The sequence below is a fragment of the Citrus clementina genome, unplaced genomic scaffold (assembly GCF_000493195.1).
Source record: "Citrus clementina cultivar Clemenules unplaced genomic scaffold, Citrus_clementina_v1.0 scaffold_4, whole genome shotgun sequence".
In the NCBI taxonomy this organism is placed as follows: domain Eukaryota; kingdom Viridiplantae; phylum Streptophyta; class Magnoliopsida; order Sapindales; family Rutaceae; genus Citrus; species Citrus x clementina.
Window position 1 is genome coordinate 6,024,070 of NW_006262274.1, and position 14,127 is coordinate 6,038,196.

Below are 14,127 nucleotides of genomic sequence, written 5' to 3' on the forward strand. Positions count from 1 at the left end.
TTTGGTTTTTAGATTATAGCAGTAAGTATTTATTAAGCTAATTAGAGTCAGAATTTAAAAGCTATAGTTTCCAACAATAATTAAGCATGGCGAATATCTAAAAACAAGTCTACTAGAAAAATTTTTATTTCTACAAAATAAAAAATGCATGTCATATGTAATTTTTAAGGATTCGAAGTTACCGCTGCAGAGGAAACAAAAGAATTTAAAAAAGAGAATTGCTTTATGAAATAATTTGTTTGCATCCTTTATTCAAACAGTTTTAGGCTTTTTATAAGAGCCAATTGGAAACACGCAATCTACACTAGTAACTGCACTTGGAACAACAAAAGACACCCTAGACAATAACACATGAAATACGAGAAATAATAGGAAACATGGGTAATAATTTTGCACACATAGTTAATAGACCACTTGTCAAGCGCCCATTTATTTCAAAGCTCTTATTACTAAGTCCTAGACTCCTCTTCTCAAGCACATGGCTATCAGGTACGTGGGAAGCTTGTTAAATGCATGGGTTCTTGCTCGTCTTTGGGAGACATATCAGCATGCTTGGAAAGAGATACACGGAAGACAATCAACACAAGATTTGCTTTATTTCTAGGATGCATGGGCAAGCACTCTACTTATAGAACTCCATAACCCAGAGATTACCAATAGCACGTTCACAACTCATCCCACTAAAACCAGCGCTAGTAGCCAGGGTCATGAATTCATGCCTTGTTCTCTCCTTTCCACCGGGACTTTGAATCATCATAAGCACGTCAAAATGGGAATTTGATTTTGATTCAATGTTTGTATTAGGAACTTCTGGAAGCATTGACTCCACAACGATTACCTTTCCATCTTCTGGAATGCTTTTGTTGCAATTCTTCAACAACTTCAAGCAATGTTCATCATTCCAATCGTGCAGTATCCACTATATACAAATTCTCATAGTAATCAAACTATTGTTCGTAAAAATTTAATTTAAGGAACTCCTCATAATATGTCCGCAAATTAAATTAAAAACTTACCTTCATAAAAATGGCATCACCTTTTGGAACACTTTGGAACATATCACCCCGCACATGCTCAATACCTGTAAAATATTATACAATTAAGAAATCAGACAATTAGAATTATGTCACTCTCACTACTAGAAAAATGGTCTTTACTAATACTTGTGTTCTGACACTTTATTTAAAAGTAGCAGTATATAAATATATTTGGATCATTTTCCGCGTTTAACAGATATGTATCACTAATTACTAATACTGAAGTATCAATAGCTTTAGTAATAGCGATCAATGACGCTCATGTATCAGCAATTAAAAATTATCATTTTAATTTTGTTTTAGTCTAAATTTGAACCCAAGACCTCTTAAACCTAGAGCTTCTACATTGAATCAAAAGACCACTAGGCTACGAATTATTTTTAATTTTTTTAGAGTTGTGCTTTTTGAGTGGATAAAAACAAAACAAATGGACAAGTCTTATCTTATCCAAAATACAACTTTTCAACTCCCTCTACCAAAGTATTCGTTCCCTCCTAAGCTCCCCAGATCTGAAAAATCCCTAACATCCAAATTGTCAAAAAGTGCTCAGGTCTTATCTTTTTGTTTGGCCGGCATGGTGCTGCGAAATCAAAGGTCAGTAAGCAGTAATGGAAGATAACGAGTGCAGAGATGGCAGGAAGAAGGTAAGACTGGCCAACACCCCTCTCTCCGCCTCCCAAATCTTGACACGTATCCTCCCATCCGGCGGTGGGGACGCCGAGAACTTGCAACGTATCCTCCGCTTGCTCACCAGCTACGGCGTGTTCTCAGAGCATCGCGAATTTGGAGGCAAAAGGATGTACAGCCTCACCGAGATTGGGAAATCCCTCGTTACTGATGTCGAGGGTCTATCGTACGCGCCCTACGTGCTCCAACATCACCAGGATGCGCTTATGAGCATGTGGCCTTTGGTGCACAAGGCCATTCTGGACCCAACTATTGAGCCATTTCTGAAAGTCCATGGCGAGCCGGCATATAGTTATTATGGGAAGATACCTGAAATGAACGGCTTGATGCGGAAAGCCATGTCGGGAGTGTCCGTGCCGTTCATGACGTCCGTTTTGGAAGGTTACAATGGGTTCAAAGGTGTAAAGCGATTGGTTGATGTGGGTGGGAGTGCAGGTGATTGCCTGAGGATGATATTACAGAAACATCGTTTTATATGTGAAGGGATCAATTTTGATTTGCCTGAGGTTGTTGCCGAAGCTCCAAGTATCCCTGGAGTGACCCATATTGGTGGGGACATGTTTAAGTCCATTCCTGCCGCTGATGCTATCTTTATGAAGTGGGTTTTAACTACATGGACTGATGATGAATGCAAGCTTATAATGGAGAACTGTTACAAGGCTCTTCCAGCAGGAGGAAAACTGATTGCTTGCGAGCCTGTGCTGCCTGATGATTCAAACGAAAGTCAGAGGACTCGTGCTCTCTTAGAAGGGGATATTTTTGTTATGACCATCTACAGGGCCAAAGGTAACCACAGGACTGAACAAGAGTTTAAGCAACTTGGTTTCTTTGCCGGTTTTCCACACTTGAGATTATATAGAGTGTTAGATTATTAAGAAATAGCTTCGAGTCTTAGCTTACCTCACAATTATAAGTTGGTATATATGCATGTATGTGTGTGTGTATATTTTAAATACAATTAGTAGAGTATACGATATCATAATATAAAAAAATACTTGTAAATTAATAAGTTGATTACTAAAGTTGATATTTAAATTTATTCATTCACAACCATTAATATAACCCCTGCCTATAGTGGCTGAGGGTTGTGCCGCCCTGATCCTATAGTGACTAAGTCCATTCGTGTCGAGGTTATGATAATTCGTTTCTTTTTATTCGTGACTGACCCATATATATGCGTGCAGCTTTTGGCATTCCAAAACCTGTGGCCTTATTAGTTTCCATGTTTTATGATTATTTTGGAGCAGTGTCTACAACCATATGATTATCTGAGTGCCAATTTTTCAGTTCTATTAATAACAATGCTGCTGATGCATGCGCATGAATAGGAGATGCCATTGTATTGAAAATTAGAGAATTAAACTTTTTTAATTCGTAATGAAACTATAACTATTTTAAGTTGCATTCTTCCTCCTTAGCTGTGCTTGATGGTCCTCCTTTACCGAAACTCCTCCACTATCTAGGCAGGTGCGCATTCCATTAACTCGGTTAGCGGCATTTGCTGATTTTTCAACTTCCATATTTTTGCATGAATTTTGTTCTGGTGCCCATATGCGGCGTTAGATGTTCTGGTTACTCAATAATGTTTTTGTTTTTCTAGTCATATTCTGCTATCCGAGCTGCACTTAGTTTATAGATTTTTACCAACTAAAGTTGTTTTTTTTTTGTAGATGATAATTCGTTTTATTTTTTTCTTTTCATTTTGCGGGGATCTTATGCACTTTCAGGGAGATGAAGATTCGAATCAAAGCATTTCTGGTAATTTGATTGACATTTCATACAGGGTTGCCGTTATTTTTGAAATACTCTTATGTTATGTATACACTAAACACTATACGCGTTTTAAGCATTTCTCTGTTTTTCAAATTTTTTGATTTGCAGATGAGGAAGATTTTAACGTCGATTTACGAGATAATTGTGTTTCGTTGGGTGGGCCATCGGAGAAAGAGGTCAGTTTTCAATTTACCAGTTTAATTGTCATTCGATTTAATTGTTGAATAATTTTTTATTAAAATTTACTTAAATTGTTATCCATCACGTAATTGATGTGATGACGTTGATTTTGTAAATTTAGAGGCAATTGTTTTATTTATTCATGCTATGATTTTTGTAAATTGATAGGAAGTAGTGCAACTTCAATCGCGACTAGACATACTGAAAGGTGCGCTCTGAAATCGTATTATTATTTTGTAATAAAATGTTTTGACCCTAATAAGATTGTTGAGGGTGTTGTTCATCGATATTCATGTTTAGTTTCCAAAGCACAGATTTGGTTTCTGACATACAGGTACTCATGGAGAAACTTGTGGAAAGATTGCTGGCAGTTTATCACTAAAGGCAAGTGATTGAATTTGAATAGAATTTTCAATTTCCGGCCAGTTTTCTTAGGAGAAATTGACATTTGTGTATGTCGCTGTAACAGAAGCAAATAAGTGTCTTTGTGGAAGACGAGGTTGAAACGGCTGAATTTCCTGATGAGGTTGGTTTTATCTTCTCGCCAAGGAACGCATCAACATGTACCTCAGATGAAGAAGTAATCTCTGCTAATGAGGTATTATATCCAATAAGGTTTAGGATTAGCTATTATGTGTTGACTGCGTCTCTGTAGCTAGCTGTGTCTATCTTTTCATGGATGCGCTGCTTCCAAGTAAATTTTTGTCCTTGTTACTTGACACAAGAATTATTTACGAGTTTCTTTTTATTTAGAAGGCTAATGCACTCCCAGAATTTTCACGCACTCCTGGCATTAAGACATTCCACAAAGATGGATTTCATGATTTTGGAAGTGCAAGGCTAGATGGGGAGAACACGTGGTCTGTAGTAAGTAAAGAAGCTAAGGCACTTGTCCACTTAAATGAAAATGCTTTATGCTCATCATCATCACAGCCCACCTGCAAAGCAAACAAATCTGGTAAAGGTACTCTATGATTCTTTAATGGTGTCTTGATAATGTTTTTCCTTTATAGTTTCTGTACATTTCTATTTAAAAAATTGTCGTGCCACTTGTTAAACCAATAAACCTAGTTAAATATAGTAGTTTGCTGACATTTGAATTGTCTCTAAATATATATAATGTTTTAGTTCTTTAATGTTTGTATGTAAATTGTATATCTCAATGTAATCCATGCCAGATGCTCAAAAAAGCCGTAGTCCCAAACTAATTGCTATCAACTGCAAGAATGTCTATATATGGAAGTTGGATTTCACCTTCTGAGTTGGAGCTTATTATCAAAAAATTGCTAAAATAAAAACTAAAGTGAAAAATGAATAAGACACAGAACAGTTAATGTACTTTGAGCTATGTGATGCTCTGTTGTTCACACATATGTGCTCCACCATTCGAAATAATTGAGTTTACTTATAAATAGTGTATGAATATTTTTTCTTTAGAACAAAATAGATTTATTTATATTAACCATTGTTTCTCTAATGGTTGGGAATTGGCAGCTAATTTTTTCTCCTTTTTCCATGTATGCAAATTTGCTCAATGTGTTTGAAGTGTTTCTTCCTCAACTTCACTTGTATCATAACCCATACAATCTATTGAATGGAGAAGCTGCTGGTGTGATAACGCAATTATACTACTCATATTCAAAGAGTGAAAGACAGTCATCATTCTCAATTTAGCTTCTAGATTTATTAAATTTAGCCACAAGTAGTAGGCATTTGATTGGATGGTAGAAATTTTTATGTATTGAATTTGGATTATTTAGTTATGAGAGTAGGATATCTCATATTTTGGCTATTGAAGTTGAATTTGTAATATATACTAATAATATTTAAATGTGAAATGAAAGATTTTGTGATATAAATCAATTTCTTTTTGTTATTTTGTGGTGCTTTTAATTTTACAAATAAATCAATAGGCAATGAACCAATTCAATTTTTTATTTTTTTTAAATAAATTAACTAGTGATACCATGGTAACAGTAATCATAGACACTAATAAAATATCAATAACTACTAACACTATGGTGTCATAATATCGGTGATACTGTAGTAATAGTAATCACTGACACCACTTACAAGTGTCACTATTTTTCTGACTCCCAGATTACTGACACAATTAACAAGTGTCAGTGAAAATAATTTCTGACACTATTGTAAAGTCAGTAAAGACTATTTTTCTAGTAGTATCTATTTTCATTAGCAAGATGAATTACGTCAAGAACTGTTTGCTCAAACTTAATTATGCCAATGTTATGGAAGTTCCTGATATACAAGCACACACAACAGATGTCCTCATTTTTTTAAATATAAATTTGGAGTTTTACAAGATTTTCACAATAGTAAACCACTGAAGAATTATACACACACATATATGAGAGCAGGTTCAAGGGATATTTTTTTAATACAATTTTACATATAAATTTCTAACAATTAGGTTAAAGTTTATCACATGGTTAACATTAAAACTGCATGCAGTTTTATAATTCTAAAAATTAATTAACTAGACGTAAGTTCCTACGTCAAATAATAAACGTGAAACATGACGCTCTTTCCTCTCTCTTATCATATAAATTTATTTAAACTAAGTAATTTCATTCAAAGATTGAAATTACACTTCATTTCGGAGGAAGATCTTCCAATCAAATTATAGGCAACTTAAAATTAAAAGCTGCCTTAGCTAACACGAGTATGCGTGTTGCGGGCTCTTCGGATGAACTGAATTCTAAATCAGCATTGTCCTTAATTTCCTCTTGAATGTCCAACAACACTTAAAAGATTTTGTTTGCTTAACATCATGTTTAGGACATTCATATATTTCTCTTTTTAACTTATGCTCTCATCTCCTTCAATCCTTCCTCTACTCATTATAAACCATTTTTTTTATTCTGATGGTTGTTGGATGGATGTTACTACTACAAATTAAAATATAGTACTTCCCTAGTTCTCTGTATGTTTACTTTAGTTATCCAGTAAATCGAAACGTGATTAGATGACTATGCTTTGTTAATCTTAAAAAAATATATATGTAGAAACGATTGCCAACATTTTTTTCCAATATGTACATTTGGTTTAATAAACAAATTTATGTAGATAACATCTTCTTTTATGGCTACTTGGATGTGTACCTTAGTTCATTGGTAATTTAGAGGGAGAAATAAAGGGTAATACAAAGGTGAGAGAAACGTATTTTACTTTTACTATTAAATTTAATAATATGGCACCTACGCGAATTAATTAGTTTTTTAAAATAACAAAATTACACGTGAGCTTTAATATTAATCCTTAGATGAACTCTATTAGAAAGAAATTTGTTTCTAAAAGTATCTTTTTTAAACTGCCACCAACATCGACCAGTTGCTTGATATTGTCGAAGCCCTTGTAAGATTCACGAATGTTGCTCATAACCAGAGAGGTATAGTTATACATTGCTGTGTTAAAATGTTTATTGAACCTAGGGTCCAATCCTACATACTCAAATATATGCATTCCATGGGCTCGATTAAATGGAATTCCTCCTTCAAGAATAGTATCTTTGAGTTGGGACCTACATAAATTCCGAAAAACCAATTTATCATGCATCGTATATAAATATAAGCTCCATGCATGCATGCATGGTCTAGCTGATCATTTACTTAAAAAAAAAAAAAAGAGAAATAGAAATTAATTAATTACCAGCTCTCTAGAAAGACCTTGTCCTAAATTATTTGTATTAGGGGGCCTAATAAGACGCTATCTTTGTTAGGTGATGAGCATAATTTATATACATATTTTACCTTTTATTATATGTTTGCTAGTTATTTTTATTTCTTACTTTTAATTAATTGAATTGTTTTATTGAATAAGAAATTAATTTGAGATTATGGATAAAAAGGGTGTAAAAGAGCTCAATTTTGAAAGCATTAAAGATTAATTGATTTTTGGAAGCAATTAGACATACATGCATGCGGAAATCAAGCCAATGAACCAAATTCAACAAGTTAATTCATCGTGCATTCATCGTGCACATGAGGACAAAGGAGAGAAATTGATTTAGCTTTAAGAAGGGACCCACACTTGGCTTTTATAAATGAAAAAAACAGTCCTTTAGCAATTCTAAGTGCCCAGGACGTGAGTGAGGCCAAAACAAATTAAAAGGCCAAACCTTTTGGCTTTGGAATTGGAAAAGTCGGTGGGGCCCATTTTAAAGACTAAGTATAAAAGCAAGCTTTTTTCTTTCGGAGAGGGAAGGTAGCAGCTGTTGTGCAAATTTTAATGTACTCGCAAGCGCACGAATCTATTGTAGTATAGACTAATGGTGACGAGTGTCGATCCCACGAGGAGGTGGATTTTAATTATATATAGAATTAATTTTGTAAATGGGTGGTTGGATTTGTGGTAGAAATGATTTGGAATATGCTAAAACTTAAATTAAAATGATAAGAATAAATTCTAAAATTGGTATTGAAATGGCGAGAATAAATTGAAGAGAATTATATTGAAATGACGTACTTGGGTATCTGGATCCGTATCAACATGCATCATGGGCTAAATAATCCGTATTAATGCCAATTAAATCATGAGGGGGGAATCCACACCTCATGAACCACGCTCTAATCAATATGGTGCGAAGGGATTATCGTGCCAAATAATAATAACCTTGTTCTAGAGGGCCAGTGAAACCAAGGCGGTACTAGACAAGATTAGTATTATTTGTCGACGAGAAGTCAAAACATCCACAAAAACTAGAGGGGAAGAGAAAATAAATTTACCAAATTAAGCCCATGACACATGTTGAGACTTCACCTTCAACCCAAGCTTGAAAGAAAATTAGCCACTCATAATTGAACTAGGGGCAAAATGGGAATTTATTAAAATACGAAGAAAATACAAGATGGAGAAGGAATTACAGAAAATCGAGTCCAAAAATGGATTCAGAGATATCAAATTAGGGGGGAGAGGCCCCCTTTTTATAGATACATGGAGTAAATCATGGCCATCGGATTAAAAACAGTTTGGACGCTCAGGATTACGCCACGTCATCAGTCAACAGTCCACGGTTTGACCACGCGGATGAACAGTAACACGGTTTGACCCGACTTTGAACAGTAACGTGGTTTGACCCGGATGAACAGTAACGCGGTTTGGTTGAAAATAATCCGGTGTGATGCATGCACCGTATGCGAGATTTTTCGTCCACTGATATGCTGCCACGTCACCATCAACAGTATATAAGAATTTTAGTCCAACAGGATCGTGACACCTCATCAGTCAATGCCACGTCATCGGTCCGTCTATGTGAACAGTGTCGTGAACAGTAACATATACAGTACCGTACACGTGAATAGTACCGTACATGTGAACGGTGCCATTTTTCCTTTTATGCTCCTCCTAAGGTTTTCGACCGTCCTGAGTTCAAAAGTGATGTCCGTTTTGCCATCTGATTTCTCGTTTATTGTGAAATGACTATGATGCCCCTAAAATACATAAAATACTTAATTAAAATAAAACACATGTAATTAAATCACAAGAAGGTTAAATACATAAAAGTAAGGGTTTTTAGTAAGACTTGAAATGTAAAATGACGGTTTTCTCCTTTATAAATATGCATTTTCTAACACTCAACACACCCCCCAACTAGCTTATTGCTAGTCCCTAGCAAATAAAGCGAAAACAAAATTCAAATTCAAAAAAAAAAAAATTTTAATAGAAACACTCGTATTTATTCCGTCAGATTAATGATAGCAATCAAATAAAAGTATAAGCATTATCTCCAGTCTAAAGTAACATCACACCCACATCAACCATCCACATGAATCAGCCCAGTAAACTTTGTTATAGCTGCTTTCAAGAATGACATGTCAAACCCCAAAATCTCACTGGAAGTAGTGACACTCTCACAAAGAAATTAAACCCAATAAAAATAGTCACTCCAATGAATGATAATTAAGAGAAAATAATGAAGAAGTGATATCACATGCTCTCACCAAGATAAAATAAAGATGCCCTCAGCTTAAAAATGATACGATCTCAAGTCAAATAAAAACTGTTAGTCAACCCAATTTATTTATTTTTTTTTATATGCACCACTACATCTTTTTAGCCCATATAACTAGCTTCTACTTCAGATTATAGTTCCCTAAAATCAAGAAGGACTTTTATTAGGACGTAACGTAGGCTAGGGACATGACTAACAAAGAAGGGAAATAAGGAAAACAAAGTGTATGTTTGAGAAAAGTGCAGAGAATTTTTTTTTTTTTTTTGGAAGTTGCAAGGTGGATTTCACCTATTATTTTTATTTTTATTCTTTTGAAACAACAACTTTTGTTTTGTTTTTTTTTCTCTTTTTTTTTTTGGCATAACTTCACTGAACAAAATAATTTTTTACATTTTTCTCAAACATAAATAGGTAATGGAACTTATAAGATATCGGGTAATACTCCAAATCGGAGTGGGTCAAGATGATAAGTTGACAAAGAAAAGGTTTTTTTTTTAAAAAAAAAAGGCTCAAAAGGGTTAACTATGGATATTTAATAAAAGGGATGGCTAGAAAGGCTCAAACGGATCAAAGATGGCCTTTCCATCGTCTTTTAGGGCTCTAAATAATCATCCATATCTACTAGTTAGATGGGCCTCCCAATGTAGCAACACTTTTTTTTTCTTTTTTTTTATTAAGGGTTACTCTCCACGAAAAATGATAGGCTCAAAAACTCACTTGGTACTTATTGTGACATGTTCATTCCTTCAAGCAACTCATATATGTCTCCGACATCAACATATAGAGTAGCAAACATAATGTAACATCACTTAAGACCAAAGATAATACAAATACTAAAATTTAAATTAATCATGTCACTCAATGTTAAAACAAATCACAGATATTTTTTTTTTAAACAACATTCTACCCCCCAACCTATTCTAAACATGAAAGGAAAATATGCATGCAAAAATGTGAAAATGATGCAAAAAAAAAAACTAATTAGAAAAAGTACACTTAAAATGATAGAAAAAGAAAATGGTTTTTTATTTTTTTACTAAGAAGATGCGTTTCTAGAGGCACTACACTCCATATTCAGCCATCTTCGACTCAAAAGTTGGAAAATATATATTCATAGAGGAGAAATTAATAAGAAGAAAAATAAACATCAAAACTTAATAAAGAAAAAGAAAATGTCTAAATTTTTTTTTTGAATTTTTTTTTGTTTTTTTTTTCAAACGATGAAGATGCGTTTCTAGAGTAACTACACTCCATATTCAGCCATCTTCAACACAAAAAGTTAGCAACAGTTAGTTTCTACAACAAAAAATCAGTAAAAACCTAACCAAGATTCCACAATTGTCGACTATTCCCTCCCCCCAACCAGAACGAAACATTGTCCTCAATGTTTGAAAGGAAAGAAGTAGAGTTTAGAAGACATCACCTGGGTGGTGCAACACAGAAGAAAATATTTACAGGCGGAGAGTTAAATCTAATTTGTACTTATTACTGCTGCTACTGTTACCATCATTATTTGGACGCTCCAACACAAAGGTCCAGGGGTCTGGCTCCGATCTATAAGCTTGTAACAGATCAAGTAGCTCACTAGCAGTGTGAGCACAAATAAAGAGTTTTTTCACATTAACGGGAATGAAATAGTTTTTTATTGCATGGTTAAGAAATGCGATAAAGCCATCATAAAAGTTATTGACATTTAACAAATCGATGGGTTTCTGGTGGATGTGGAGATGGGCCCAAGATGCTAGCGTGATAAGTGCCTTTAGTGTTGCAAGATCTCCTGGAAGGAAAATAAAAGCATCAGCATGATTAAGCATTTCAGTTATTCTTTCTTGCATACCTGAGACGACTAACTCTTCTCCAGTTGATGAGTCAGACGAATTGCCCAATGGTTTTAAGACTCTTGGGATGATGCCTAACACTTGACTTCCTCTGATAAAAGCTGCTTCTGAGACCATTTTTGATAACCCTCGATTACCTCCTCCATACACCAAGTGTAATTTTCTCGCTGCTATGCTTCGACCAAGATCTATGGCTGCCTCAACGAACTCTTTATGTTTGCCATATGTAAATCCAGAAAGCACACAAATGTTCTTGAATTGTCTATTGGGAGTAGCTGACATTGTGATACTTCTCAAAAACAATTTGTGAGTGCTTGACAAAAAAGAAATCACATTTAAGAGTCTCGGTGATAGTGGGTCATGGTTGTGTATGAGGTAATATATCAGTGTCAAATAACGTGTAAAGCACGTGGCTCGCAAGTCAAAAAGAAAACAGTAAAAAGGAAAAAGCAAACAGTAATAAAATTATTAAAGACAATAATGCAAACAATAAGACAATAGTGAAATAAAATAACAATAAAGTAAAAGGATATTTATAGGTAGTTGCGACTGTGGCTCACATCTTCCTCTGGTTTTCGTCCAGAAACGGCTTGAACGCCCTCTATGGGTCGAGGATAGGCTTCCTATCCAGTTTTCTTATAAACTGGCAAACAGCGTCGTTTATAGTCAGATTCCCAAGACTATATCGTGCATGCTCTTTCTGGAATAATGGCCATAACTGGAGAATCGCTCCTTGCACATATCCACTGGGATGCGTTTCAAGAGACAAAAGGATATCATCCAATGACTCCTTAATCAAGCCATCCCTAATGAATTGAATCTTATTTTTCCTGTTATCAGACATCATTCCTAAAGAACATGGGTTTTTATTGCAACTCATTCTAGCACACTTATGACAAGCAACAGAAATTCTTCGAGCTCGTCGTTTTCTTGCATAATTTCCTTTACCACAACCAGGCATGTATGCAATAAATTTTGGAGGTAACTCACCTGCCGATCGTACTTTAGCCTCGATTAACCAACGGATGTCAGCAGGTATGTTATTCCTCATGAATAATCGCATGCGTTTGGACCGAGCTTTATAGATCGTAAGGAGGGCATTCTGAGGAAGTGAAGGGAATCGCTTGTAAAGTTTCTCTAGAATCTCGTTTCTGTCCATACCTTCGCCTCAGAATATCAGTTATTATGGGAAACTGAAGTAACCGACTTGATTGTCACGGAGTACCGTTATCCGCCACTTCACCGGGGTAACAAACTAAAGCACACAAACAAAAAAACAAATTAAAACACACAAAGAAAATTAAAATCGTCCTCTTATTGAATTTACCTCAAGCTCCAACTGGATGTCGTAAACACTTCTCTCAATGTCTCTGAGTTGGCTTTCTAAACCCTCAACATAGGCTACTAACTCTGGTGGTTGTAGAGCCCAAATGCGATGTGTTTTACAAAATTGAATCTGCCTTTTGAGATGAGTTTTGACACGTTGAAGTGGTTTAAGAATGTTCAGGAGGAACGGTCTAAGTAAGGTACTCATGATTAAAAACGATAAAAGAAAACTTAATAGTTAAACAAACACACTTATGCAAAAATAATTTCAATTAGCAGAAGAATAATATAAAGAAAGAAAAAAAATTAAATCAACGAAAAGAAAAAAAATCAATTCAAATCTAGTGGGTCACTCAAATTTATTTCGGTGTCTTCTCCATGTGGTTGTTATTCTAGATATGGCTTTAATCTTTGACCATTAACTTTAAACGTGACACCGTTCTTTGGGTCCTTAATTTCAATTGCCCCATGTGGAAAAATAGTATGAACAATAAATGGGCCAGACCAACGAGAGCGTAACTTACCTGGGAATAGGTGCAAGCGAGAATTGAATAAAAGCACTTTCTGACCTGGAGTGAATGATTTTCTCATAATTTGCTTATCATGGAAGACTTTCATTCGTTGCTTGTAAATCTTGGCATTTTCGTATGCATCATTGCGAATTTCTTCAAGTTCTGCCAGTTGTAATCTTCTTTTTGAGCTGGCTTGCTGCATGTCAAAATTGAATTTCTTGATGGCCCAATATGCACGATGCTCGAGTTCCACAGGTAGGTGGCAAGCTTTTCCATACACTAGCCTGTAGGGTGACATCCCAATCGAGGTCTTGAAAGTCGTTCTATATGCCCATAATGCATCATCAAGTCTTAATGACCAATCTTTCCTGTCTGGCCTCACCGTCTTTTCTAATATGTGCTTTATTTCTCGATTGGAGATCTCAACTTGGCCACTGGTTTGCGGATGATACGGGGTCGCCACTTTGTGTGTGATTGAATACTTTGTCGAAAGAGCCTTAAATGCTTTGTTACAAAAGTGGGCACCACCATCGATGATTATTGCTCGAGGGAATCCAAAGCGCGAAACAATGTTGCTTTTCAAAAATCCTATTACCACCTTGTGATCATTGGTTCTACATGGAATTACTTCTACCCATTTCGATACGTAGTCAACAGTAACCAATATGTATTGATGACCAAAAGACGGGGGAAAGGGTCCCATGAAGTCGATACCCCATACGTCAAAAATCTCAACCACTAAAATTGGATTTAGTGGCATCATGTTCCTTCGCGTAATGCTCCCCATTCGTTGACACCTATCA

At 35.2% G+C, this 14,127-nt stretch overlaps 2 protein-coding genes and 1 long non-coding RNA gene across 3 annotated transcripts; 2 read left to right on the forward strand and 1 right to left on the reverse strand.

The window, feature by feature from the left end:
- Positions 1 to 338: 338 nt before the first annotated feature.
- Positions 339 to 1,300, reverse strand: LOC112099010 (caffeic acid 3-O-methyltransferase-like). Its single transcript, XM_024186107.1, has 3 exons — positions 1,285 to 1,300; positions 1,017 to 1,081; positions 339 to 919 (listed from the first exon to the last, which is right to left on the reverse strand). Exons 1-3 carry the CDS (start codon positions 1,298 to 1,300, stop codon positions 623 to 625), a joined length of 378 nt encoding a protein of 125 aa, XP_024041875.1. The 3' UTR covers positions 339 to 622.
- Positions 1,301 to 1,578: 278 nt separating this feature from the next.
- On the forward strand, positions 1,579 to 2,599 carry LOC18043945 (caffeic acid 3-O-methyltransferase). Its single transcript, XM_006436351.2, has one exon. It carries the CDS (start codon positions 1,646 to 1,648, stop codon positions 2,597 to 2,599), a length of 954 nt encoding a protein of 317 aa, XP_006436414.1. The 5' UTR covers positions 1,579 to 1,645.
- Positions 2,600 to 3,467: 868 nt separating this feature from the next.
- Positions 3,468 to 3,888, forward strand: LOC112099222. Its single transcript, XR_002906031.1, has 3 exons — positions 3,468 to 3,482; positions 3,606 to 3,673; positions 3,846 to 3,888. It is a non-coding gene; the product is annotated as an uncharacterized LOC112099222 (long non-coding RNA).
- The last annotated feature ends 10,239 nt before the right edge of the window (positions 3,889 to 14,127 follow it).